General features: G+C 53.1%; 1 protein-coding gene across 1 annotated transcript; it reads left to right on the top strand.

Moving 5' to 3' along the window:
• Positions 1–514: 514 nt before the first annotated feature.
• CACNG8 (calcium voltage-gated channel auxiliary subunit gamma 8) lies at positions 515–21,892 on the top strand (the record flags this gene model as incomplete). The annotated part of the gene is made up of 4 exons (XM_024238171.3): positions 515–953; positions 16,952–17,035; positions 18,616–18,756; positions 21,066–21,892. Coding segments are annotated over 4 exons (1,437 nt in total), but the record flags the coding sequence as incomplete, so codon positions are not given.
• Between the last annotated feature and the right edge of the window lie 3,180 nt (positions 21,893–25,072).

Below are 25,072 nucleotides of genomic sequence, written 5' to 3' on the forward strand. Positions count from 1 at the left end.
AGGTGGGGCTTGCAGGGGAAGAGTGGGGAGAACTGGTGGGAACCGAATGGTGATGGGGCGGGGGTCTCTAAGGAAGGAAGAACGCGACAGGGGCTCCTGGGGAGGAGGAGGCGTGGGGCTCGGCATCATGGCGGGGGGGTGGCTTCCCATGCGATGAGGACGGTGGAGCCCACTGGGGCGGAGCCAGCGCGGGCTAGGGGCGAGGGCTGTGAGTGTGCGCGGTGTGGGGACTCCTCTGAGTGGGGTTAGTGGGACGGTGGGATGACTTTCTTGGGCAGAAGACAAGAGTGGAAAGAGATTTTATTTTATTTATTTATTATTATTATTATTATTATTATTATTTTGAAAAAGGGAAGCAGTGGAGCCCCGAGTGGAAGGAGTTTCTGGAGCTGAGGCAGGGATTTGGGGGGGGCGCGGGGACTGGGGGAGGTACCTGTGCCTTCTTCTCCTCTAATGCGAGATCTCGCTCCTTGCCCTCCACCAGCCGCCGACCATGGCCGCGCTCTGACCCCCTCCCCGATCGCAGCCTCCTCCTCGCCGCCCCCTCCCCAGCCCCGCCGGCCCCGGGCCCCCCGCTTCTGCCTGCGCTGTGACCTCCCCAGCCGCCGGCACGGCCCCGCCCCCGCTGCCCCGGTGGTGGCCCACGGCCCCCCGGCTGCCCGTGGTCAAACTGGAGTCGCTGAAGCGCTGGAACGAAGAGCGGGGCCTCTGGTGCGAGAAGGGGGTGCAGGTGCTGCTGACGACGGTGGGCGCCTTCGCCGCCTTCGGCCTCATGACCATCGCCATCAGCACCGACTACTGGCTCTACACGCGCGCCCTCATCTGCAACACCACCAACCTCACGGCCGGCGGCGACGAAGGGTCCCCCCACCGCGGGGGCAGCGGCGCCTCGGAGAAGAAGGACCCCGGCGGCCTCACGCACTCGGGCCTCTGGAGGATCTGCTGCCTGGAAGGTAGGGTGCGGGCGGCCCTCCCCGCAGCCCCCGCCGCTCCCCTCCGAGAGACCCTGAGCCTCCCGGGGCTGCCTGTCCCTGATCCTGGGGCCCCCTTGGGCACCCCTCCTCCTCTGCCAGAGGGGCTTCTGCGCCTTCCCACTCGCGCCCCTGACCTCGTCTCCCTTCCTTCCCACTCTTCCCTGCGTCCTGGCACCCTGCGGAATTCCTCGGCCTGGTCCCTCTGCAGCCCCTCTGCCTCTCCGCTGAACCCCCTTATCCTATCTTTCCCTCGTCCGTGTCTCCTGCGCTGCCCCATCACACCCCTGCGTCTTCCCTCTCTCCAGTACCTGGGGCTCCTCCTGTTTCATTTCTTCCACTCTGCCCTGTGCCTTTTCTCCTTTTTTTTTTTTTTTTTTTTTTTTTTTTTTTTTTTGACAAGGTCTCACTCTGTCGCCCAGGCTGGAGTACAGTGGCACAATCACAGCTCACTGCAGCCTCGAACCCCTGGGCTCAAGCCATCCTCCCACCTCTGCCTCCTGAGTAGCTGGGACCACAGGCATGAGCCACTGTGCCCAGCTCATTTTTTTTTCATTATTTGTAGAGATGAGGTCTCCTGTTGCCCAGGCTGGTCTCGAGCTCCTGAGCTCAAGAGATCCTCCTGCCTCGGCCTCCAAAGTGCTGGGACGACCGGCATGAGCCACTGCACCCAGCAGCCTCTTTCTCTCTCTTTCCCCTCAGTTCATCTTGACCCTGCTCCTCGGCTCCACCTGCCCCTTCATTTCCTCTCCCTGGTGCCCCAAGACATCTTCTCTCTCCCGACATTCCCCCCCCCCCCCAGTCCTCTGAAGTCCCCTGCCTCTCCTGCCCCCTTTCATGGCCAGTCTTCCGGTCTCTGTCTCTTTCCCCTTCTCTTTGGCTGCTGCTCCCCTGAGACTTCGTGCCTTAACTCGCCCTCACTCATGACTTTCTCTCTTTTCTGCCTTGTGCTTCCCCTCCTGTACATCTTTCTCTTCCCATCAGTGCCCCCTCCCACGTCTCTCCCACCAGGATGCCCTCCAACCTCCCATCCTGGTCCTTTCCTCCTTTTTCCTTTAGTGGGCTCCACTTCCTCTTCCTCCACTCATGCCTTCTTTGACGTCTTCCTGACTCGATGCCTCATGCCTTCACGTTAAGGCTCCTCGCTCCTGCCCCTGCTACCTCCTCGGATCTTCGTCTTGGTTCTTTTCCTCTGTCCTGTTCTCCCTCTCACAGCTTCTCTCCTAGCTCGGCTCCCTGGCTCTCGACTCCCCCACTTCTCCAAGACTCCTGCCCTCTGCTGCGCCAACCCCTTCTCTCTCCCACTCTTAGCATCAGCATTTCTTTCCTGAGTATCACGGAGCTGCGGGGCTGGGAAGCAGGAGTCCTGGGTGCCAGTCCTGCTGCATGTCTGCCCCGCTGTTTGACCACTATCTTCCCTCCTGCACCCCAGCCTCACAGCCCTTGTCTGCAACGTGAAGGAGTGGAACCGGCCATCCTGATGCCCCCTTCGGCCAAAAGATTGAAATCTCTTGCTTCTCTTTTTCATCCCCCTCTATTTCCTCTGCCCCTTCCTCTGTCTTGCTGAGTGTTCACGACAAGCCAGGAACGTTATCTCGTTTAATCCTATGAGGTGGGCACCACCTCCCTGTTGGGGATGGGTAAACTGAGGCTCAGAGAAGTGAAGTCACTTGCCCAAGGTCACCTAGCTGAGAAAGGGGCAGAGCCAAGAGCAGAACTCGAATCCCATGGATGGGATTCGCAGATGCGCTCTGTGTAGTGTACAAAGTGTTTAAAACTGAAAGCAAAATCTGAATCCATTGCCAACAGTTAAAAATAGGGAGGCTTCCCATTGTAGTTCTGATTTCCGGCTTCTTCTGAGCTAGCGGAAGATCTAGCACAAGCCTGTGTTCTACCCTGACCACGATGGGCCGGATCTGAGCAGCAGCTGGGGGGTCTCCATTTCCCCACAGTTACCTCCATCCACTCCGTATCGCCTCCCATTCCTCCCACAGCTCTCGTGATGTTATTTGCCTCTCCTGTGGAAGTTTGAGTTCATGTCCATTCACTGGTCTGACCAAGTACCAGGCATACAGCCAAGTGTCAGGGCTCCCATCATGGAACCCCTAGGACAGCACGTGGCATCTAGTAGGGATGTCATTCATTCATTCATTCATTCAACGTCCCATTTTTATTGAGTTTATATTATGTGCCAGGCATTGTTCTGGATTCTGGGGCTGCAGCAGTGGAAAACAAACAGACAAAACCTCCTGTCGTTATATATCTTATATTCTAAGGGAGAGACAGATAATGACGGAGGTAAAGTCAACCTTTAGGGTGTTAGATAGAACTGAGTGCTAAGGAGGACAAGGAGTTGGTGGAGGGGATGGGAGGTGTCAGGGATCCCCGTGGGAAGTAGACAAGGAATCTAGGAAAAGCTTCCCCGAGCAGGTGACATTTGATCGCAGGTCTGAAGGAAGTAAGCGATGGAGGAAAGTGCTTCAGACTGTAGGAACAGCAGGCCCTGAGGTGGGAGTGTGGCTGTGTGTTGATCAAGCCAGTGTGAGGTCAGCGTGGCCGGGGCAGAGTGGGTGGGGGGGAACGTAGTAGGAGGAGGTGCAGTCATAGGGGTATCAGGGTCCCCATCCCACAGGTTCTGTTTTTTTAAAATTATTATTTTATTTATTGATTGATTGATTTATTGAAACAGAGTCTTGCTTTGTCACCCAAGCTGTAGTGCAGTGGCGTGATCTTGGCTTACTACAACTTCGGCCTCCTGGGTTCAAGCGATTCTCATACCTCAGCCTCCCGAGTAGCTGGAATCACAGGTGTGTGCCACCACGCCCGGCTAATTTTTGTATTTTTAGTGGAGACAGGGTTTTACCATGTTGGCCAGGCTGGTCTCGAACTTCTGACCTCAAGTGATTGGCCCACCTAGGCCTCCCAAAGTGCTGGGATTACAGATGTGAGCCACCATGCCTGGCCAGGTTCTGTGTTTTTTGTTTGTTTGTTTTGTTTTTCTTTTTTTGTTTTTAGGCAGGGTTTTGCTCTGTCACCCAGGCTGGCGTGCAGTGGTAAGACCATAGCTCACTGCAGCCTTGAACTCCTGAACCCAAGCCGTCCTCTTGCCTCAGCCTCCCAAATAGCTAGAACTACAGGCACATGCCCCCATTTTTTGTAGACACAGGGTCTCACTATATTGCCCAGGCTGGTCTCAAACTCCTGGGCTCAAGCAATCCTCCTGCCTCAGCCTCCCAATGTGTTGGGATTACAGGTGTAAGCCACTGCACCCGGCCTCACAGCTTCTTATACATCCCAGAAAGCACTTTGCTTTAGATTCGGAGATGGGAGTCGTTGAAGGTTCTTGAGCAGAGGAGTCACATGAGCTGACTTACATTTTTGCAGTATGTTTCTTGCTGCTGTGTTAACAAATGACCAAGGGGAAGGCAAATGAGACAACAAGAGGCTCATCTAGGGTGGGGGCAGCAGGGTTTGGGAAGTTGTTAGAATTTTTAATATATTCTGGAGCTACCGTGGGCAGGAATTGCTGATGGAGCAGTTGTAGGATATGAGAGAGAAGAGCCAGGGGCGTCTCCAAAGCAGGGTTTTTCCACCGCAGCATGGTTGATATTTTGGGGTGGATAATTCTGTGTGGAGGGGCCGTCCTATGCATTGTAGGATGCTGAGCAACAGCCTTGATCTCTCCTACTAGGATGCCAGCAGCGCCCTTCCCAGTCGTGACAACCAAAATTGTAAATTGTGTCTAAACATTGTCAGCTGTCTCCTGGGGGATAAAATCGCCCTGAGTTGAGAATCACCGCTCTAAGGCTTTGGCCTGAGCTCCTGAGAATAGGGGAGCCATTCATAAGATGAAACAGCAGCTGTTTTATTTATTTTCTCTTATCAAATTTATCATGAAGGAGAGGGATCATGGGCTCAGTTTTGGGCATGTTAAATTTACGATGCCCATTAACAGATAACATCTGGACAAAGGTCAGCACAGTGAAGGTCCTATAAAGTGCCATATAGTAAAGATTTCAGGCTTTGTGGAGCAGTCTCTATCACAACTACTCGTGAAAACGACCAAGACAGTCTGTAAGTGAGTGTGGCTGTGTTCCAATGAGACCTCATTTATGGACACTAAAATCTGAATTTCACCGGGCGCGGTGGCTCACACCTGTAATCCCAGCACTTTGGGAGGCCAAAGCAGGCGAATCACCTGAGGTCAGGAGTTCAAGACCAGCCTGGCCAACATGGTGAAAACTCATCTCCACTAAAAATACAAAAATTAGCCAGGTGTGGTGGCACACGCCTGTAGTCCCAGCTACTTGGTAGGCTGAGGCAGGAGAATCGCTTGAACCCAGGAAGCGGAGGATGCAGTGAGTCGAGATCGCGTCACGGCACTCCAGCCTGGGCAACAGAGAGAGACTCTAAGAAAAAAAAATTTTTTTTTGAATTCCATGTCATTTTCACATGCCACAAAATCATCTTCTTCTTTGACATATTCTCAATCATTAAAAACACATAAAACCCATTCTTAGCTGGATTTGGCCTGTGAGTCATAGTTGGCTGACCACTGATTTAGGTTGTTAGAGATATGATATAGGAGGCCAGAGGCTGGGCTGGAGATATCAGTTTGAGGGACATCATCATATAGATGAATTAGATGGATGGAATCACTTAGAGAAGAGACAGCTGGGTGCAGTGGCTCACACCTATAATCCCAGCACTTTGGGAGGCCAAGGCAGGAAGATCACTTGAGCCCAGGAGTTCGAGACCAGCCTGGGGAAAATAGCGAGACCTTGTCTCTACAAATAATTTAAAAATTAGCTGGAAGTGCTGGTGCGTGCTTGTGGTCCCAGCTACTCAGGAGGCTTAGGTGGGAGGATTGTTTACACCCACGAAGTCGAGGCTAAAGTGAGACATGATTGTACCACTGCACTCCAGTCTGGGCGACAGGGCAAGACCCCATCTCAAAAAAAAAAAAAAAAAAAAAGAGAGAAGAGACCAGAACAAATGATAAAATGTCATTGAAGGCTTAAGCCTTCGGCCAGTCCACTATTAAAATGTGAGGGAGATGGCCAGGCACGGTGGCTCACGCCTGTAATTCCAGCACTTTGGGAGGCTGAGACAGGCGGATCACGAGGTCAGGAGTTCGAGACCAGCCTGACCAACGTGGTGAAACCCTGTCTCTACTAAAAATATAAAAATTAGCCAGGCGTGGTGGCGTGTACCTGTAATCCCAGCTACTTGGGAGGCTGAGGCAGGAGAATCCCTTTAACCCTGGAGGTGGAGGTTGCAGTGAGCTGAGATCGTGCCACTGCACTCTAGCTTGGGCAAAAGAGTGAGACTCCATCTCACAAAAAAAAAAAAAAGGGAAGGAGATGAGAAGTCATCAAAGGTGTGGAGAAAGGAGTGGCCACAGGTTTGGGGAAAAACAGGTCCTTGGATGTCCTGGAAGCCAAAGGAAGTTAGTGTTTCAAGGAGAGGAGGAATGAAGGCTGACTCTGTTGTTCTTGTAATTGTCATTCATGTGTCACTGGATGCGCACAATAACCCTGCAAAGTAGGTACTTTATTTATTTATTTTTATTAATTTTTTTTGAGACAGATTCTTGGTCTGTCTCCCAGGCTGGAGTGCAGAGGCGCGATCTCAACCCACTGCAAACTCCACCTCCCAGGTTCAAGCAATTCTCCCGCCTCAGCCTCCTGAGTAGCTGGGATTACAGGTACCCACCACCACACCCGGCTAATTTTTGTACTTTTAGTAGAGATGGGGTTTCACCATGTTGACCAGGCTGATCTCAAACTCCGGCCTCAGGTGATCTGCCCGCCTTGGCCTCCCAAAGTGCTGGGATTACAGGTGTGAGCCACCGCGCCCGGCCGGTACTTTCATTATTCCCATTCTAAAAGAAGAAGTGAAGGCTCAGAGAGGTGAAGTGAGTTGCCCAAGGTCACACAGTTAATATGCAGTGGGGTCTGGATTTGTTTTTGTTTCTGATTTGTTTACTTTTTTTTTTAGAGATGGGTCTCACCGCATTGCCCAGCCTGGTCTAGAACTCCCGGGCTCAAGCAATCCTCTCACCCCCGGCCTCTCAACATATTGGGATTACAGGTGTGAGCCACCCTGCCCGGCCCAGCATCTGGATTTGAATCCAGGTGTGTTTGGTTTTCTAGGAGAACAAAGCAACAAATCCACTTGCTTTCAGCCCATCGGGGCTCTGGGGTGTAGAAACTGGGTCTCCCTGAGTCACTGCCTCCTGCAGTCACTGTGCCCCTGGGAACTCTTGGGCTCAATCTCCATCTCCCTTTGGAGTGTGTCTGAGAGATGCAGTAGAATGTAATGACTGAAACAAGCTTGGAGGCTGCTCTGCCTAAGGAGCGGCCGTTCTTTATTCCTTTACTGTCTTTAATGAACTTGCTTTCAGCCGGGCGCAGTGGCTCACACCTATAATCCCAGCAGTTTGGGAAGCCGAGGCGGGTGGATCACCTGAAGCCAGGAGTTCGAGACCAGCCTGGTCAACATGGTGAAACCCCATCTCTACTAAATATACAAAAATATTAGCAGGGGGTGGTGGCAAGCACCTGTAACCCCAGGTAATCGGGAGGCTGGCAGGGCGCGGTGGCTCACGCCTGTAATCCCAGCACTTTGGGAGGCCGAGGTGGGTGGATCACGAGGTCAGGAGATCGAGACCATCCTGGCTAACATGGTGAAACCCCGTCTCTACTAAAAATACAAAAAATTAGCCGGGCGTGGTGGCAGGCGCCTGTAGTCCCAGCTACTTGGGAGGCTGAGGCAGGAGAATGGCATGAACCTGGGAGACGGAGTTTGCAGTGAGCCGAGATCGCGCCACTGCACTCCAGCCTGGGCAATAGAGCAAGACTCTGTCTCAAAAAAAAAAAAAATTGGGAGGCTGAGGCATGAGAATTGCTTGAACCCAGGCGGCAGAAGTTGCAGTGAGCTGAGATCGTGACACTGTACTCCAGCCTGGGTGACAGAGCAAGACTCTGTCTCAATTTATAAAACAAACAAACAAACAAAAAAACTTGCTTTCACTTTCTCTTTTTTTTTTTTGAGACACAGCCTCCCGAGTAGCTGCGGTTACAGGTGTCTGCCATCATGCCCAGCTAATTTGTGTATTTTTAGTAGAGACGGGGTTTCACCATGTTGGCCAGGCTGGTCTCAAACTCCTGACCTCAAGTGATCTGCCCGCCTTGGCCCACTTTACTCTTTTTTTTTTTTTTTTCATTTCTTTTTGAGATGGAGTCTTGCTCTGTTGCCCAGGCTGGAGTGCAATGGCACGATCTCGGCTCACTGAAACCTCTGCCTCCCGGGTTCAAGCAATTCTCGTGCCTCAGCCTCCTGAGTAGCTGGGATTACAGGCATGCGCCACCACACCCGGTTAATTTTTTGTATTTTTAGTAGAGACAGGGTTTCGCCATGTTGGCCAGGCTGGTCTTGAACTCCTGACCTCAAGTGATCTGCCCGCTGCAGCCTCCCAAAGTGCTGGGATTACAGGCATGAGCCACCACGCCCCGCCCCACTTTACTCTTAAAGAAAAAGAAAAAGAAACAAACTCTGAGAAATAAGACTGATTGGGTTTACCTTTTGTTTGCCATGTCCAGCATCGTGACCTTGGCTGTATATTTAACCTTGCTGTGCCTCCATTCCATCATCGGGGAAATGAGAATCCTAACAGTCACTAACTCACAGGGCCAGGGAGGGATTCAATGAGCTAATATGAGTAAAGCATTTCAAAGACTAGCAGGCACAGAGGAAGAACTAGATTATAGCGTTGCATTTTGTTGTTGCTCGGCTGTTCTTCTCCTTATTATTATTAGGAATTCCAATGTGACCAAGCCCTGATCCCCTCCACTCTGATGACCCAGGAGTTCCAGCACTTCCCAATAGAAATATAACACGAGGCGGGGCCAGTGGCTCACGCCTTGTAATCCCAGCACTTTGGGAGGCTGAGGTGGATGGATCACTTGAGGTCAGGAGTTCAAGTCCAGCCTGGCCTATATGGTGAAACCCCGTCTCTACTAAAAATACAAAAATTAGTCGGGCGTAGTGGTGGGTGCTTGTAGTCCCAGCTACTTGGGAGGCTGAGGCAGGAGAATCGCTTGAACCCAGGAGGCGGAGGTTGCTGTGAGCTGGGATGGCGCCACTGCACTACAGCCTGGGCGACAGAGTGAGATCCCAGAGTGAGAAAGAAAAAGGAAATATAACATGAGGCTGGGCCAGTGGCTCACGCCTTGTAATCCCAGCACTTTGGGAGGCTGAGGTGGACGGATCACTTGAAGTCAGGAGTTCAAGTCCAGCTTGGCCTATATGGTGAAACCCCGTCTCTACTAAAAATACAAAAATTAGTCGGACGTAGTGGTGGGTGCTTGTAGTCTCAGCTACTTGGGAGGCTGAGGCAGGAGAATCGCTTGAACCCAGGAGGCGGAGGTTGCTGTGAGCTGAGATGGCGCCACTGCACTACAGCCTGGGCAACAGAGTGAGATTCCGGAGTGAGAAAGAAAAAGGAAATATAACACAAGGATGGGCCTGTGGCTCACCCCTATAATCCCAGCATTTTGGGAGGCTGAGGTGAGAGGATTGCTTGAGTCCAGGAGTTCAAGACCAACCTGGGCAACATAGGGAGACCCCGCCTGTGTAAAAAATTAAAAATTAGTTGGGCATGGTGATACACGCCTGTAGTCCCCACTACTAAGGAGGTTGAGGTAGAAGGATTGCTTGAGCCCAGGAGGTTAAGGCTGCAGTGAGCTGTGATTGTGCCACTGCACTCCAGCCTAGGTGATAGAGCAAGACCCTATCTCAAAAAAAAAAAAAAAAAAAAAAAAGAAATATAACATGGGTGACCCTATATAGTTAAAATTTTTATGCTGGGCACGGTGGCTCACACCTGTAATCCCAGCACTTTGGGAGGCCGAGGCGGGCGGATCACCTGAGGTCAGGAGTTCGAGACCAGCCTGGCCAACATGGTGAAACCCCATCTCTACTAAAAAAATCAAAATTTAGCCAGGTGCGGTGGTGGGCAACTGTAATTCTAGCTACTCGGGAGGCTGAGTCAGGAGAATTGCTTGAATTCATGAGGTGGAGCTTGCAGTGAGCCGAGATTGTGCCACTGCACTCCAGCCTGGGCCACAGAGCGAGGCCCTGTCTCAAAAAAAAAATTAAAATTTTTCTAGTAGCTACATTAAAATAAATAAAAAGGAACAGGTACCCAGCATAGCCAAGATATTATCACTTGAACATGTAATCAATATAAAAATTATTAATGAAATATTATACACACACTCTCTCTCTCTTTTTTCCCCATCCTGAGCCTGAAACCCAGTACATATTTTACCCTCACAGAACCTCTCCATTGCCACGTTTCAAGTGTTGGGAGCTGGAGGCATCTGCATGGGACAGGCCAGCTTGTGCCCCCTCCTCAGGGATTTCAGCCACACCCCCAGGTCTTCTCTCAGGACTCAAGAGTCTGGGCCCACAGCCCTATTTATTAGTGCCGACCATACAAAGCCCCTTTGCTAGCACTTTGCCCGGCTTATTATCTCATTGAGCCCTCACCATTTTGCCAGGGGAATGTATTATTAGCAGGAATCTGATGGCCAGAAAGGGGAAGTGGCTCAGCCTGGACCACCCAGCATGTGAGGGGCAGAGCGGGTTGGATCCCAGTTCTCCACGTGTCCGCACTGCAAGAAAGCTGCCCCTTAACCCTCGCATGCCTGGGTCTGCACTAGGCAGCCCCTGGGAGGAGACTCAGGGTCACAACATCACGATCCATGCACAAGAAAAACTCATAGCTTGATCGGTGGCATTAAGCATAACTACTGTGAATTCTGTGCCTAACTTCCTTCTTTTTCAGACGGAGTCTCGCTCTGTCCCCCAGGCTGGAGTGCACTGGCGTGATATTGGCTCACTGCAAACTCCACTGCCTGGGTTCAAGTGATTCTCCTGCCTCAGCCTCCTGAGTAGCTGGGATTACAGGCACCCATCACCATGCCGGGCTACTTTTTGTATTTTTTAGTAGAGACGGGGTTTCACCATGTTGGCCAGGATGGTCTTGAACTCCTGACCTCGGGTGATCTGCCCACCTCAGCCTCACAAAGTGCTGGGATTACAGCTGTGAGCCACTGCGCCTGGTCTTCTGTGCCTTTCTTTCTTTTTTCTTTCTTTTCTTCTTTTCTTTTTTTTTTTTTTTTTTGAGACAGAGTTTCGCTCTTGTCGCCCAGGCTGGAGTGCAATGGTGTCATCTCTGCTCACTGACACCTCCGCCTCCTGGGTTCAAGCAATTCTCCTGTCTCAGCCTCCCAAGTAGTTGGGATTATAGGCACCTGCCACCATGCCTGGCTAATTTTTGTATTTTTAGAAGAGACAGCGTTTCACCACGTTGGCCAGGCTGGTCTCGAACTCCTGACCTCAGGTGATCCACCCACTTTGGCCTCCCAAAGTGCTGGGATTACAGGCGTGAGCCACCACGCCTGGCCTTCTGTGCCTAACTTTCATTGAAATTTCACTGAAGCCCTCTAAAGTCACATTACCATTCTCAATTTCCCAATGAGAGAGCAGAGGCTCAGGGACGGTCCGGTTCCAAAACCACGCAGCTGGGAAGTGGTGCGTTGGGATGTGTGTCCAGAGAGTTGGATTCCAGAGCCCACGATCAATAACCCCCACAGCCACCAGACTCTACTGTCTTAAATATGCCAACCTCCCAAACCGAGCTGTGCTGGAAGGAACCTCTTCCCATCACTCACCCCCAGTGGGGCTTTGGGCAACTTCTGCAGCTCCCTATGCCTCCGTTTCCTCATTTGTAAAGCAAGGATGCTGTCGCTGCCTACCTCCGAGGGTTTGTCCTAGGGACTGAGCAAGTTATTAACCAGCTGTCAAATGCTTGGAGCAGTACCTGGTGCACGGTTAGTGCTCAGTCAGAGCTAGTTATTATTACTGTCACCACTAACCTGTTCAGCAATTTGGTGTGCCATGTGGTTTACATGCTCGGTCTCATTTAATTATCACGAATGTTTTGAGAGAATTACTATGATCCCATTCAAGAAAGGAGGGACCAGGCAGGGCGCAGTGGCTCATGCCTATAATCCTAGCACTTTGGGAGGCTGACGTGGGTGGATCACCTGAGGCCAGGAGTTTGAGACCAGCCTGGCCAACATGGTGAAATCCCATCTCTACTAAACATATGAAAATTAGCCAGGTGTGGTGGCAGGTGCCCGTGATCCCAGGTACTTGGGAGGCTGAGGCAGGAGAATCATTTGAACCTGGAAGGGGGAGTTTGCAGTGAGTCAAGATTGTGCCACTGCACTCCAGCCTGGGCAACAGAGTGAGACTCTATCTCTTAAAAAAAATAAATAAATAAAAGCTGGAGAAGGTGGCTTACCCCTGTACTCCCAGCACTTTGGAAGGCCGAGGCAGGAGGATCACCTGAGGTCAGGAGATCGAGACCATCCTGGCTAAAAAAGTGAAACCCCGTCTCTACTAAAAAAACAAAAATTAGCTGGGCATGGTGGCACACGCCTGTAATCCCAGCTACTCAGGAGCTGAGGCAAGACAATGGCTTGAACCCAGGAGGTGGAAATTGCAGTGAGCCGAGATCGAGCCATTGCACTCCAGCCTGGGCGACAGAGTGAGACTCCATCTCAAAAAAAAAAAAAAAAAAAAAAAAGAAAGGAGGGACATTGAGCTTGTCATCTCACCTACTACACCATGGTGGAGGTGCTGATGGGTAAGAGTTTGTACGTGGGAGTTGTATATTCATTCACTCATTCGCACATTCATTCATTCATTCATTTTGATAATTGTAGTAAATTATACATAACATAAATTTACCATCTTCATCATTTTTAAGTATGCATTTCAGTAGTGGTAAGTGCACTCATGTTGTGCAACCAATCTGCAGAACTCTTTTCATCTTGCAAAACAGAAACTCAGTACCCGTTAAATAACTCCACATCCCCCCACCCTCCAGCCCTGGCAACTACCATGATACTTTGTCTCTATGAATTTGGTTATTCCGGGAATTTCATATAAGTGGAATGACACAGTATTTGTCTTTTTGTTACTGGCTTATTTCACTGAGTATAATGTCTTCAAGGTTTATCTATGTTTATAGCATGTATCATAATTCGCTTCCCTTTGAAGGCTGAATAATATTCCTTTGTATGTACATAGCACATGTTGTTTATCCTTTCATCTGTCAACGGGCACTGGGGTGTTTCCACTTTTTGGCTATTGTGAACAATGCTACTATGAACACGAGTGTATGAATATCTATTTGAGTCCCTGCTTTTAATTCTTTTGGGTCTATCCCCAGTACTGGCATTGCTGGATCATATGATGATTCTATTTGTAGTTTTTGAGGAACCTCGACACTATTTTCCATAGTCACTGCACCATTTTATATTTCTACCAACAGTGCACAAGATTCCAATTTCTCCATATCCTTCACAACACGTGTTATTTTATTTATTTATTTATTTAATTTATTTATTTTTGAGACAGAGTCTCTCTCTGTCACCCAGGCTGGAGTGCAGTGGCATGATCTCGGCTCACTGCAACCTCCACCTCCTCGGTTCAAGCGATTCTCCTGCCTCAGCCTCCCAAGTAGCTGGGACTATAGGCACACACAACCACGCCCAGCTAATTTTTGTATTTTCAGTAGAGACAGGGTTTCACCATGTTGGCCAGGATGGTCTCCATCTCTTGACCATGTGATCCACCCACCTAGGCCTCTCAAAGTGCTGGGATTACAGACGTGAGCTACCGCACCCAGCCTATTTTATTTTTTTTTAATTTATTTATTTAGAGATGGAATCTTGCTTGCTCTGTTGCCAGGCTGGAGTGCAGTGGTGCCATCTTGGCTCACTGCAACCTCCACCTCCCGGGTTCAAGTGATTCTCCTGCCTCAGCCTCCCGAGTAGCTGGGACTACAGGTGCACACCACCATGCCCAGCTAATTTTTGTGTTTTTAGTAGAGACGGGGTTTCACTATGTTGGCCAGGATGGTCTCGATCTCTTGACCTTGTGATCCACCCACCTCAGCCTCCCAAAGTGCTGGGATTACAGGCGTGAACTAATGCGCCCTGCCTATTTTATTTATTTTTAATAGTAGCCATACTAACGAATATGAGATGGTATCTCACTGTGGTTTTGATTGCATTTCCCCAATGATTAGTGAAATTGAGCATCTTTTCATGTGCTTGTGGACCCATTCAATCATTCTTTTTTTTTCTTTTTTGAGACTGAGTCTCGCTCTCTTGCCCAGGCTGGAGTGCAGTGGCGTGATCTCGGCTTGCTGCAACCTCCGCTTCCCAGATTCAAGCAATTCACCTGCCTCAGCCTCCCAAGTAGCTGGGACTACAAGCGTATGCCACCACACCCAGCTAACTTTTGTATTTTTAGTAGTGATGGGGTTTTACCATGTTGGCCAGGCTGGTCTCGAACTCCTGACCTCAGGTGATCCACCCATCTTGGTCTCCCAAATTGCTACGATTACAGATGTGAGCCACCACACCTGGCCCATTCAATCATTCTTTCATTAAAAATACTTATTAAGCACTCAGTATGCACTAGGCACTGTTCTAGATGCTGGTAATACAGTGTTGAACAGCCCAGATGCTCACATTCATGATGTGTGTTTGCGTTTTGTTGCCACCCTCAGCTGTGAAATGATGACCCCTTTCTGTGCCTCAGTTTTCACGTTTGGGTAATGGGTGCCATATATCAGCTGCTATCAACTGAGCACTTAATTGTGTTCAAGGCAAAAGTGCTAAATCTCCACCTAGACCCAATCCCTCATATCAGTCCCATGAGGTAGGTCCTGTTTTCTGCATTTTATAGGTGGGGAAACTGAAGCAAGTTGGCCTATGTAACACCAGCAAGGACACAGAATAAGGAAGTGGTGGAGGCCAGCGCAGTGGCTCACGCCTGTAGTGCCAGCAGTTTTGGAGGCTGAGGCGGGCGGATCACTTGAAGTCAGGAGTTCAAGACCAGCCTGGGCAAAGTGGGCAAAATGGGGAAACCCTATCTCTACAAAAATGCAAGATTTAGCTGGGCATGGTGGTGCAAGCCTGTAGTCCCAGCTACTCAGGAGGCTGAGGCAGGAGGATCACTTGAGCCCAGGAGGTGGAGGTTGCAGTGAGCCGAGATTGTGCCACTGCACTCCAAACTTGGGCAACAGAGGGAGACCCTGTCTCAAAAAATATAAAAAATAAAAAAAATGGAGACGTTCCAATACCTAACATTTGGCCGCCACAGGACACAAACCACATAATCTATTTCATAGGACTCTTGGGAGCATCAAATGAGTTGGCCCACCTAGGAAGCACCGAACGCACATTAGCTCTTGGCAGTATTACTCACTCCCTTATATTAATTCTTCCCAGTTCCTCCTTTATCCCTATTCTTTCCCCTACTTTCCTTTGCTGGTCATGGTCTGCCTCTGATCTCACCTTCTGCTATGCTTATATTCATTCATTCATTCATTCATTCATTCTTCATTCAACTCTCATTTCTTTCTCTCTTTTTTTTTTTCTTTTGAGATGGAGTCTTGCTTTGTCATCCAGGCTGGAGTATAATGGTGTGGCCTTGGCTCACTGCAACCTCCACCTCCTGGGTTCAAGCGATTCTCCTGCCTCAGCCTCCCGAGTAGCTGGGATTACAGGCACCCGCCACCATGCCCAGCTAATTTTTGTATTTTTAGTAGAGATAGGGTTTCACCATGTTGGTCAGGCTGGTCTTGAACTCCCGACCTCAAGTGATCCACCCACCTTGGCCTCCCAAAGTGCAGAGATTACAGGTGTGAGCCACCGTGTCCGGCCTCAACCCTTATTTCTTGAGGTGTCCCGTGTGCCAGGCCTACTGCCAAGAAATGCTGGGACACACAGAGGAATCAGACTCCCACCCCCTACCCCCTCCAGGAACTCTCAGCTTACCGAGGACGAAGAAGATCATCTACCAACTAATGCATGTCCTACGGGGCACCTCAGAGCAGGAAACTGACCCAAGTTCGGTGGGAGGAATGAGTGTGCATGTGTGTCTGTGTGTGTCTAGGGAAAGCCTCCTCAAGAAGGTGCCTCCTGAGTTACCTGCTGCAGGTAAAGTACTACATCAGCAAAGAATGTGAGCTGGAATGTTCCACAGCATGGGCAGAGGCCTGCAGAACTGGACAGAACTGGGCAGTTGAGGAAACTACATTATTTATATTTATATTTTTAATTTTTTTCTCCAGCTATATGCTAGAAGTAGTAAAACATTAACTGTTCCCAAGGATGAGAAAATAGCTGAGGATGAGCATCTTAGGAGGGGAAGGAGATGAGGCTGCATGACCCCTAGAGGCATACTCCACCCCTCACACACCTCTGCTTGCTTCAACTACTCCATCTCTCTCCAGAAGGTTCCAGGTTCCCTGCAGAAAGAGACTGGAACCTCTCTCTCCCCTCCACCCCCACAGGACTGGAGACTACAACTCCCATGATCCACTGCGGCTGCTCTTCTCACAACTGGACTCCAGACTTCACGAGGTCTCATGGGAAATGTAGTCCCCATCGGCTTCCGCATCACTTTCCTTGTTTTTTTTCTCACGCATTTCCAGACTTTTCAACCAATTGAGAGGTGGAAAGCGCCTCGCTATTATAGAAGCCAACAACACCTTCTTTCTTACAGAGGTGGGAGCCGGAAGTCCAGAGTGCTGGAGCAACTTAGCGCAGCTTCCAGGACCAAGGTCCTGTGGCCTTGCAGTGAGTGCTGGAAGGATGTTAGACTTTGGGTTTTTTTCCTTGCTTTTCTTCTTTTCTTTAACAGGCGGTTGAAGTTGAAAGTTTGTCCCATATCACGAGTCGGGCTCAGGAGCCAGGACTTGCGGTCTCCCAAGCAGCCCAGAGAGAGATGGGGTTTGGGGAAGGGAAGGGTCGGTTGTCAGTGGGGTTGCCCCGCCCCCAACCCTGAAGTATCCGCCCCCACCACTGCCCTCCCCGCTCCTCCAGGGTTGAAAAGAGGCGTCTGCGTGAAGATCAATCATTTCCCGGAGGACACGGACTACGACCACGACAGCGCGGAGTATCTACTCCGTACGTGGGGGTCCGGGACAGACGTGGGGAGCGGGTCAAATCGCGGGGCCTGGAGGGCGTCGGGGTGGGCGCCGGGAGAAGGCACTGGGACTCCGGCACTTGGATCGACACGCCGAGGTTTGCCTCCCAGCCAATCCGAGTCCAGATAGTGAGATCCTCTGGTCCCCGATTGGCTGACTGATCTCGCTCCCGCCCCCTCCTCTCACCTTGGGGCGGGCTGAGGGAGGATCCTGGGCGCTAATTGGCCGCTTTGCTCTCTTTGGCCCTCGCGGCGACTCTGCGCCGTGACTGGTTGTGGAATCCCGGACTGGGATTGGCCACCGCGCCCCAGGGCTGTGGGGCAATCTGCGGCGGTGACGGGCCACTCCTGGGAGCCGGCTGGGAAAGCCTGTGTTGCCATTGGTAGCTACCCCGAGAACGCGGCAAATCCTAAATGATGATTGGCTGCGGCCTCAGCCTGGTTCCGAAATCGCAAAATCTGGTTGCCTGGGGTTTTAGGGGTGGGTGGAAAGGAAGGACTGCAGAGAAAGAGAGAAGGAGGGCGGGGGGGGCGGGGGGGGGAGAGAGATAAGAGGAAGAAAGGAGGGAGGAAACGAGGGAGAAAGAGAGAGACTCAGATAGATGAAGTCAGGCCTAAAGGGGGTAGGGAGGAGGGAAGGAGGAAGGGAGAGGAAGGGAGTGGAGAGAAGAGAAACCTGGAAGATTGAAGAAACCAGGGAGAAAAGGAGGGGAGAGAGACCCAGGAAGACAGAGGAGGCCAGGCGAAAAAAGGGGCGGGGTGGGGTGGGGAAAGACCTAGGAAGACAGATGAGGCCAGGCAGGAAAAAAAAGAGGGGAGAGGCCTAGGAAGATAGGTGAAGCCAGACGGAAAAAGTTGGGGGTGGGGGGTGGCTAGGAAGACAGATGAGGCCAGGCAGAAAAAGCGGGGTGGGGGGGGGACCTATGAAGACATACGAGGCCAAGCAGATAAGAGGAGAGAGGGGAGACAGACCCAGAAAGATATATGAAGCCAGCAATAAAACGGGGTGGGGTGGGGGCGTGAGGAGAAGAAGGGAAGAGAAACTCAGAAGTAGATTCAGCCTGGCAGAAAAGGGAGGAGGAGGAGGGAGGAAGGAATGTAGAGAGAGAGAAACCCAGATAGGTGAAGCGAGGCAGAAAATGGGAGGGGGTGTGGAGAGAGGTAGTAAGTGATTTGCGGGATATGGAGAAAGAAATTCGCAGACGAGAGGAAGGAAGGGACGAGAAAGAGAAAGGGAGAAGATCCATGGAGAAGTTGGGAGAAAAACAGGCACAGTGATTTCGATAAAGAGGGGGAAAGATATTCCAGGAGAGAGAAAAATAGTCCGAAGAAGAAAGAAAAGGACAAAGAAAAAGAGAGCAAATCAGACCGAGAAACAGAGAAATTTTAAAAACAGGAGAGAGAATGAGGCAACAGTAGAATAAACCAGAACACAGCCGGAGAGAGAGAATCACAGAACTGGCGGGAGGCGCCGCGAGATGGGGGGCCGGGAAGGGGGCGCAGGCGGCCGCGTCTGACCGCCCTCGCTCTCCCTCCTTTTCCTTTCCTTCCTCCCCCGCAGGAGTTGTCCGGGCCTCCAGCATCTTCCCCATCCTTAGCGCCATCCTGCTGCTGCTCGGGGGTGTGTGCGTGGCGGCCTCCCGCGTCTACAAATCCAAGAGGAACATCATTCTGGGCGCAGGGATCCTGTTCGTGGCAGCAGGTGAGAGGCAGAGGGAGGGGGTGACCGGGGCGGCCCACCTGCGCGCGCACGTGTGTGTGTGTGTGCGCGCGCGCGCGCGAGTGCATGTGCGCGTGTGTGTGTCTGCAAAGCCACCTTGCCCCGAGCACCCCCGGGGGCCTGGAGCCTTCCTAGGCGGTCCCCAAGCTCCATCGCCACCCGCTGGGTAAGGTGGATGTAATTCTCGCGTCGCCTTCGGAGGAGTAAACCAACACAGACAGGTGTCTGGCGCGTAAGACGCCGGGCGCTTAGGATCCTAAGCCTGCCGTCCTGGAGACGGAAGGGGAGGAGCTGGGTAGGGGGTGGGACCTTGAGACACAACTGGGCTCTTGAGGATAGAGAGGCGGGGCTGGGCCTTGGAGGGCGGGCCCAGGAGAGGTAGAAAGTGATCTGAGCGCCGATGAGGAGCCTGCTTTAAGGGGCGGGCCTTTGGAGAACTTGGTGGATCCAAGAGGGGCTGGTCCTGGGAAACCTTCCAGGGCCAGGAAGTGGAAACTAAAGGGGCTGGGTCAGGGAGACTGAATCGGCCCTTGAACGTTGCCATTTGGAGAAGGAGAGGCTAGAAGAGACGGGGCGATGCCTGGAAAAGCCAAAGGGGGAGGGGTTATGTCCTTAAGGGCACAGAGAGTCAACCTGGCTGATTGAAGCAAGAGGCCGACCAAAGCCAGTCAGTACCTGGGATTGGCCGTCTCAAGAGCTAGGGCCTAAACGAGCAGAGAGCTAGGACTGGAACACTTAAGAGGCACGTAATTAAGGGGTAAGGCCCCCTTTCTACCCCGTATGAGTAGCATTGGGAAATTCCAGGGGCAGAACTTTTTTGGAGGAATAGAATACAGAGAAGAAGGAGGGCTTTGCATATTTGAAGAGCAGGGTGTGCTTTGGGGATGGGTCTAGATCTGCAAGGGGTGGGGCTTGGAGGATCTGAAAGGCCGGAGTAGCGGGACCTGAGACCGGGGAGGACCCTGGCCAAGATCCGCACGGGGCGGGGTTTGGTAGCTGGAGGTGGGGCCTAGAGTAGAAGGCGGGGCCTGCTTTATTAAAGGCAAATTTTTGACCGGCAGGGGAGGGCCTAGAATGGATACTCCGGCAGGAATTATATGAAGAGAGATTAGATAAGTGATAGGCGGGGCCTGATCACAGCAGGATGACATCATTAACAGAGTTCAAAGGAGCAGAGGGACGAGGCTTGGGAAAAACCCAGGTTTATAACGTTAAGGGTGGAGGTAGACTAACTAGGACAGGGCCTGGAAACTCATCTCATCAAAGGTGGGTTTTAGACCAGTGAGGGCAGGGCCTGGACTCGCTGGGAGTGGGGCTTAGGCTACCTAGGGGTGGGGCCTGGACCGCTTGGGGTGGTTACCACCAGCCAGGGTGGGGTTTAGACCAGCAGAGGTGGGACCTTAGCTAGAGGAGTGAGATTTATGCCATGTGGAGCAGCCCAGACCATTTGGGGGTGGGTCTTAGACCACGTAGGGCCGAGTTTAGACCAGCCAGGGCTGGGTTAGACCAGCAGAGGTGGGGCTTGGGTTATCGGGGGCAGGACCTGGACCATCCAGGGCCTTGTCTTGTCCATTTAGGGCAGGGCCTGGACCACCGGGGGGTGGAGTTTAGACCATTTGAGATGGGACTTGAACCAGCCAGGGCCAGGACCATCTAGGGTGTTGTCTGGACCATTTGGGGTCCTAGACCACCTGGGGGTGGAGTTTAGATCAATGGGGGGTGGGGGTGGGGTCCTAGATCACCTGGGGTGGAGTTTAGACCAGCCAGGGCTGCGTTAGACCAGCAGAGGTGGGCCGTGGGCTATCTGGGGGCAGGACCTGGACCATCCAGGGCCGTGTCTGGACCATTCAGGGCAGGGCCTGGACCACCTGGGGGTGGAGTTTAGACCATCTGAGGGGGTGCTTGAGCCTGCCTGGGCCAGGACCACGCATGATGCAGTCTGGATCATTGGCGGCCCTACACCACCTGGGGGATGGAGTTTAGATCAGCCGGGGTTGGATTCGACCAGCAGAGGTGAGGTCTGGGCTAGCTAAGAGTGGGCCCGAGCCCTCTGGGTTGGAGCTTAGACCAGCAGGGAAGCGCCTAGAGCATCGGGCGGGGAGTTGTGTTCACTTCTGGAAGGACTTGGGTCAGCCAGATCCAGGACGGGGGTCTAGACCACTCCGGATGGGGCCTAGACCGCCTGGGGGTGGCGCCTGGGCCCGCTGGCGCAGGCGGGCAGGGGTCGGGGCCGGGGGCGGGGGCGGGGCCGGGGGTGGCCTCGAGGCTCCCGTCTGACCGTCCCCGCCCAGGCCTGAGCAACATCATCGGCGTGATCGTGTACATCTCGGCCAACGCGGGCGAGCCGGGCCCGAAGCGGGACGAGGAGAAGAAAAACCACTACTCGTACGGCTGGTCCTTCTACTTCGGCGGGCTGTCGTTCATCCTGGCCGAGGTGATAGGCGTGCTGGCCGTCAACATCTACATCGAGCGCAGCCGCGAGGCGCACTGCCAGTCTCGCTCGGACCTGCTCAAGGCCGGCGGGGGCGCGGGCGGCAGTGGCGGGAGCGGCCCCTCGGCCATCCTCCGTCTGCCCAGTTACCGCTTCCGCTACCGCCGCCGCTCCCGCTCTAGCTCCCGCTCCAGCGAGCCGTCGCCGTCGCGGGACGCGTCTCCCGGCGGCCCCGGGGGCCCGGGCTTTGCCTCCACGGACATCTCCATGTACACGCTCAGCCGCGACCCCTCCAAGGGCAGCGTGGCCGCGGGGCTGGCGGGGGCCGGCGGCGGCGGCGGCGGCGCCGTGGGGGCGTTCGGCGGCGCGGCCGGGGGCGCCGGGGGCGGCGGCGGAGGAGGCGGCGGCGGGGCGGGTGCCGAGCGGGACCGCGGGGTGGCGTCCGGCTTCCTCACGCTGCACAACGCCTTCCCCAAGGAGGCGGGCGGCGGCGTCACGGTCACGGTCACCGGGCCGCCCGCCGCGCCCGCGCCCGCGCCACCCGCGCCCTCTGCGCCCGCCCCCGGGACCCTGGCCAAGGAGGCCGCCGCCTCCAACACCAACACGCTCAACAGGAAAACCACGCCTGTGTAGGGGCGCGGCGGGGGAGCCGAGGGGCGTGTCCGGGGCGCGTGCGCGGGCGCGCGTGCATCGAGGCTGCCGGGGTCGGGGGCGCCCCCGCTTTCCCCCGTGAGCGCGCTGGAGACTGCTGGGCCCGCCCCACGCCCACCCTCCCCGCCCCCCTCCCCCTCCGAAGCAGGGACCCTGAGGGAGGGGGCAGGGGAGGGAGGGGGCCGCTGTGAGGGAGCGTCGTGTTTTATTTTTTTGGGAGATCTATGGGGAGGGGGGAGGGCCATGGTGTTTTTTGCAGTTTCGAGATGTTTTCTTTTTCATGTTTTGCTGTGTGCATGGGGGGTGGGGCGGGGGGAGGGGAGGGAGGGACTCCCAGCCCAGCCCAACTCCTGGAGAGGGGCCCATAATACACGAACACATAGTTACACCCACAAACTATATATATGCCCTATATAAAGAGACACAGCGAAGGGATGCAGAAAGGCAGAAAGAAGGGTTGGACGCGGGCATTCATTCATTTTTTTCATTCATTATTCCACAAGGGCTTATTAAGCACCTACTGTGTACCAGGCACTGGTACATAAGAAGGCGCTGGAGCAGAGGACACGAACGAGGCACAGAAAGGGCCTCATCATTCATTCATTACCGGCAATTTATTTGTGCGCCTTAAAAAGCTAGGCATTGTGCTCCGTGCTCAGCGTGCAGGAGGCAGGAAAACAGCCAGGGGCCCCGACGTCTCATAGAGTAAACATCTTGTGCATGAGACAGGCATTAATCGATCATGTACATACACAATAAATTACAGTTAGGCTATAAGAGAAACGAGATGCTATGAAATGCTCCGTCAGGGGAGCCTAACCCAGTTGTGAGGAAGAGATTTCAGTGGACAGCGAAAGGATGAGAAGAAGCCAGCAGGGCGGAGCTGGGGCAGGAGTGTGGCAGGCAGAGCAGCACGTGCAAAGGCCCCGGGGCAGGAAGGAGCTTGCAGCCGGGGCTGAAGGGTAGTGAGGCAGGTGAGCCGGGATCAAGGTGAGGCTGGAGACGCAGACAGGGCCAGATTGTGCAGGGGCTCGTAGGTCAGGAGTTCAGATTTTATTCTAGGAGCGGTGAGGGCCGTGGAACGGGTTTAAGCAGGACGCTAATGTGAATGGTGTACAAAGGGAAGACAGGAACTCGGAGGCAAGAGTAGAAGGCAGAGATGTGCTGAAATACAGCATCAAACACGGGCACGGGCCCTTGGAGCTCACAATCTTGTGGGAGGAAGCACATAATTACACAGATGCTGAAGCATAGACATAGTGTCTGGTGTGCAGGAGAAGCCCTGGGGCTTAGAGACTCATGTGGCTGTCACTCGTTCATTAAGCCACTCACCCGTTGCCATTTTTGGCCATCTGCTAAGGTACCAGGAAGTGTGTTAGGATCCAGATCCCCAGGGGTGAAACAGACTCTAGCCCTGCTTCAAGCAGTTTATTGTCATCAAACACCGCCATCCAGGCAGGGCAATGGGTGCTGGAACCCGGACCACCGTGGGTGCCATGGCACACAGTGGACAGAGTGACCAACTGCCAGGAGTGAGCAGCACTTGGGGGAGGCTTCCTGGAGAATGTGATGCCCATTCTGGGTCTTGAAGAGATGAGTGGGCATCTTCCGGGTGATGAAAGGCATGAGAAAGGCTTGTGGGGCCAAAGAACAACTTGGGTGAAAACGGGGGGAAGTGAACGAGCATGATGTATTGGGGTCAGTGCTAATAGTTCTGGGATGCTGATGTACAAGGTGGGGCTGGGAGATGAGGCCGGGAAAGTAGCCACAAGCCAGAGTGTAAAGGTGCCAGGGTGGCCGGGCACGGTGGCTCATGCCTGTAATCCCAGCACTTTGGGAGGCTGAGGCTGGAGTATCACTTGAGCCCAGGAGTTTGAGACCAGCCTGGGCAACATGGTGAAACCCTGTCTCTACAAAACATTAAAACAAAAGAAAAATTAGCCGGGCGTGGTGGAGCACACCTGTGGTCACAGATACTCAGGAGGCTGAGGGAGGAGGATCATTTGAATCCAAGAGTTCAAGGCTGCAGTGAGCTAGGATCGCGGCACTACACTCCAGCCTGAGCAACAGACTGAGATCCTGTCTCAGAAAAAAAAAGAAAAAGGTGCCTGAGTTCCAGGCAGAGGGACTGAGGCTCTTCTAAGGATGGTGACAGAGGATGACAGTTGAGCGGGGGCAAGGGCTGTACGGTGGAGAGGAGGGGATGGATTTGAAATTCACTGAGAAGGCAGAGGGGAGAGCGCCCGGTAGGCTTCCCTTCCATATTTGCTCAGCAAGTGTTTCCTGAGGCCTCCCCTGAGGCCTTGTGCTGGGCGGTGCTGGGAGTGGAGAGGTGATTTTGATCTTGCCCTGCTCTCAAGGGGCTCCCAGTCTGGTGGGAAAACAGGCACAGACGCAGCTTGAGGAGGACGTGGCAGCGGTGGTGCCATGCTGCCAGGGGCTCTGCGTGCCCTTATCGTGAGCATATAGGGCTGCGGAAGGGTACAGATCAGAACTGAGTGTTCAGAATTTCTCTCCGAGGCCTGTGTGTGGAAGGACCAGGAAAAGACAGACTGAAGATCAAGGTCCCTAGGAAGAATTCTGCCAAGGCGGTTTCAGGAAGAGATGCTGGGAAACGTAGGAAAAGGAATACAAATTAGTGAGACGCAGAAGCGCTGAGTGAGAGAGAAGGATACGTGGAGAGAAGAGGGATGCCGGAGCGGGTGTTAAAAGAGACAAATCTGGTCGGGTGCTGTGGCTCCTAATCCCAGCACTTTGGGAGACTGAGGCAGGCGGATCGAGGCAGGCGGATTGAGCTCAGGAGTTCCAGACCAGCCAATATATTGAAATCTTGTCTCTACAAAAAACACAAAAAGTAGCCGGGTGTGGTGGTGCACGTCTGTAGTCCCGGCTACTCAGGAGGCTGAGGCGAAAGGATCTCGCTTGGGCCTGGGAGGGTGAGGCTGCAGTGACCCGTGATGGCAGCACTGCACTCCAGCCTGGGCGAAAAAGCGAGACTGTCTCAAAAAAAAAAATTGAGAGAGAGACAGCAAATATTTACTGGAAGAGGGAGAGGGAACTGGTTAGGGGAGAGTGGATTCTAGAGTCTGAAGGCCAAACAGAACGAGAGAGAGAGAAAGAGAAAGAAAGAATGAGGTTGAGGGTAGGCAGGAGGAAGAGCAAGATGGGGAGGGAGGGGGAGGGCAGGAGAGCCCAAACTAGTGGAGTCACAGAGAA

This window comes from Pongo abelii, chromosome 20, assembly GCF_028885655.2.
Source record: "Pongo abelii isolate AG06213 chromosome 20, NHGRI_mPonAbe1-v2.0_pri, whole genome shotgun sequence".
NCBI classification, from domain to species: Eukaryota; Metazoa; Chordata; class Mammalia; order Primates; family Hominidae; genus Pongo; species Pongo abelii.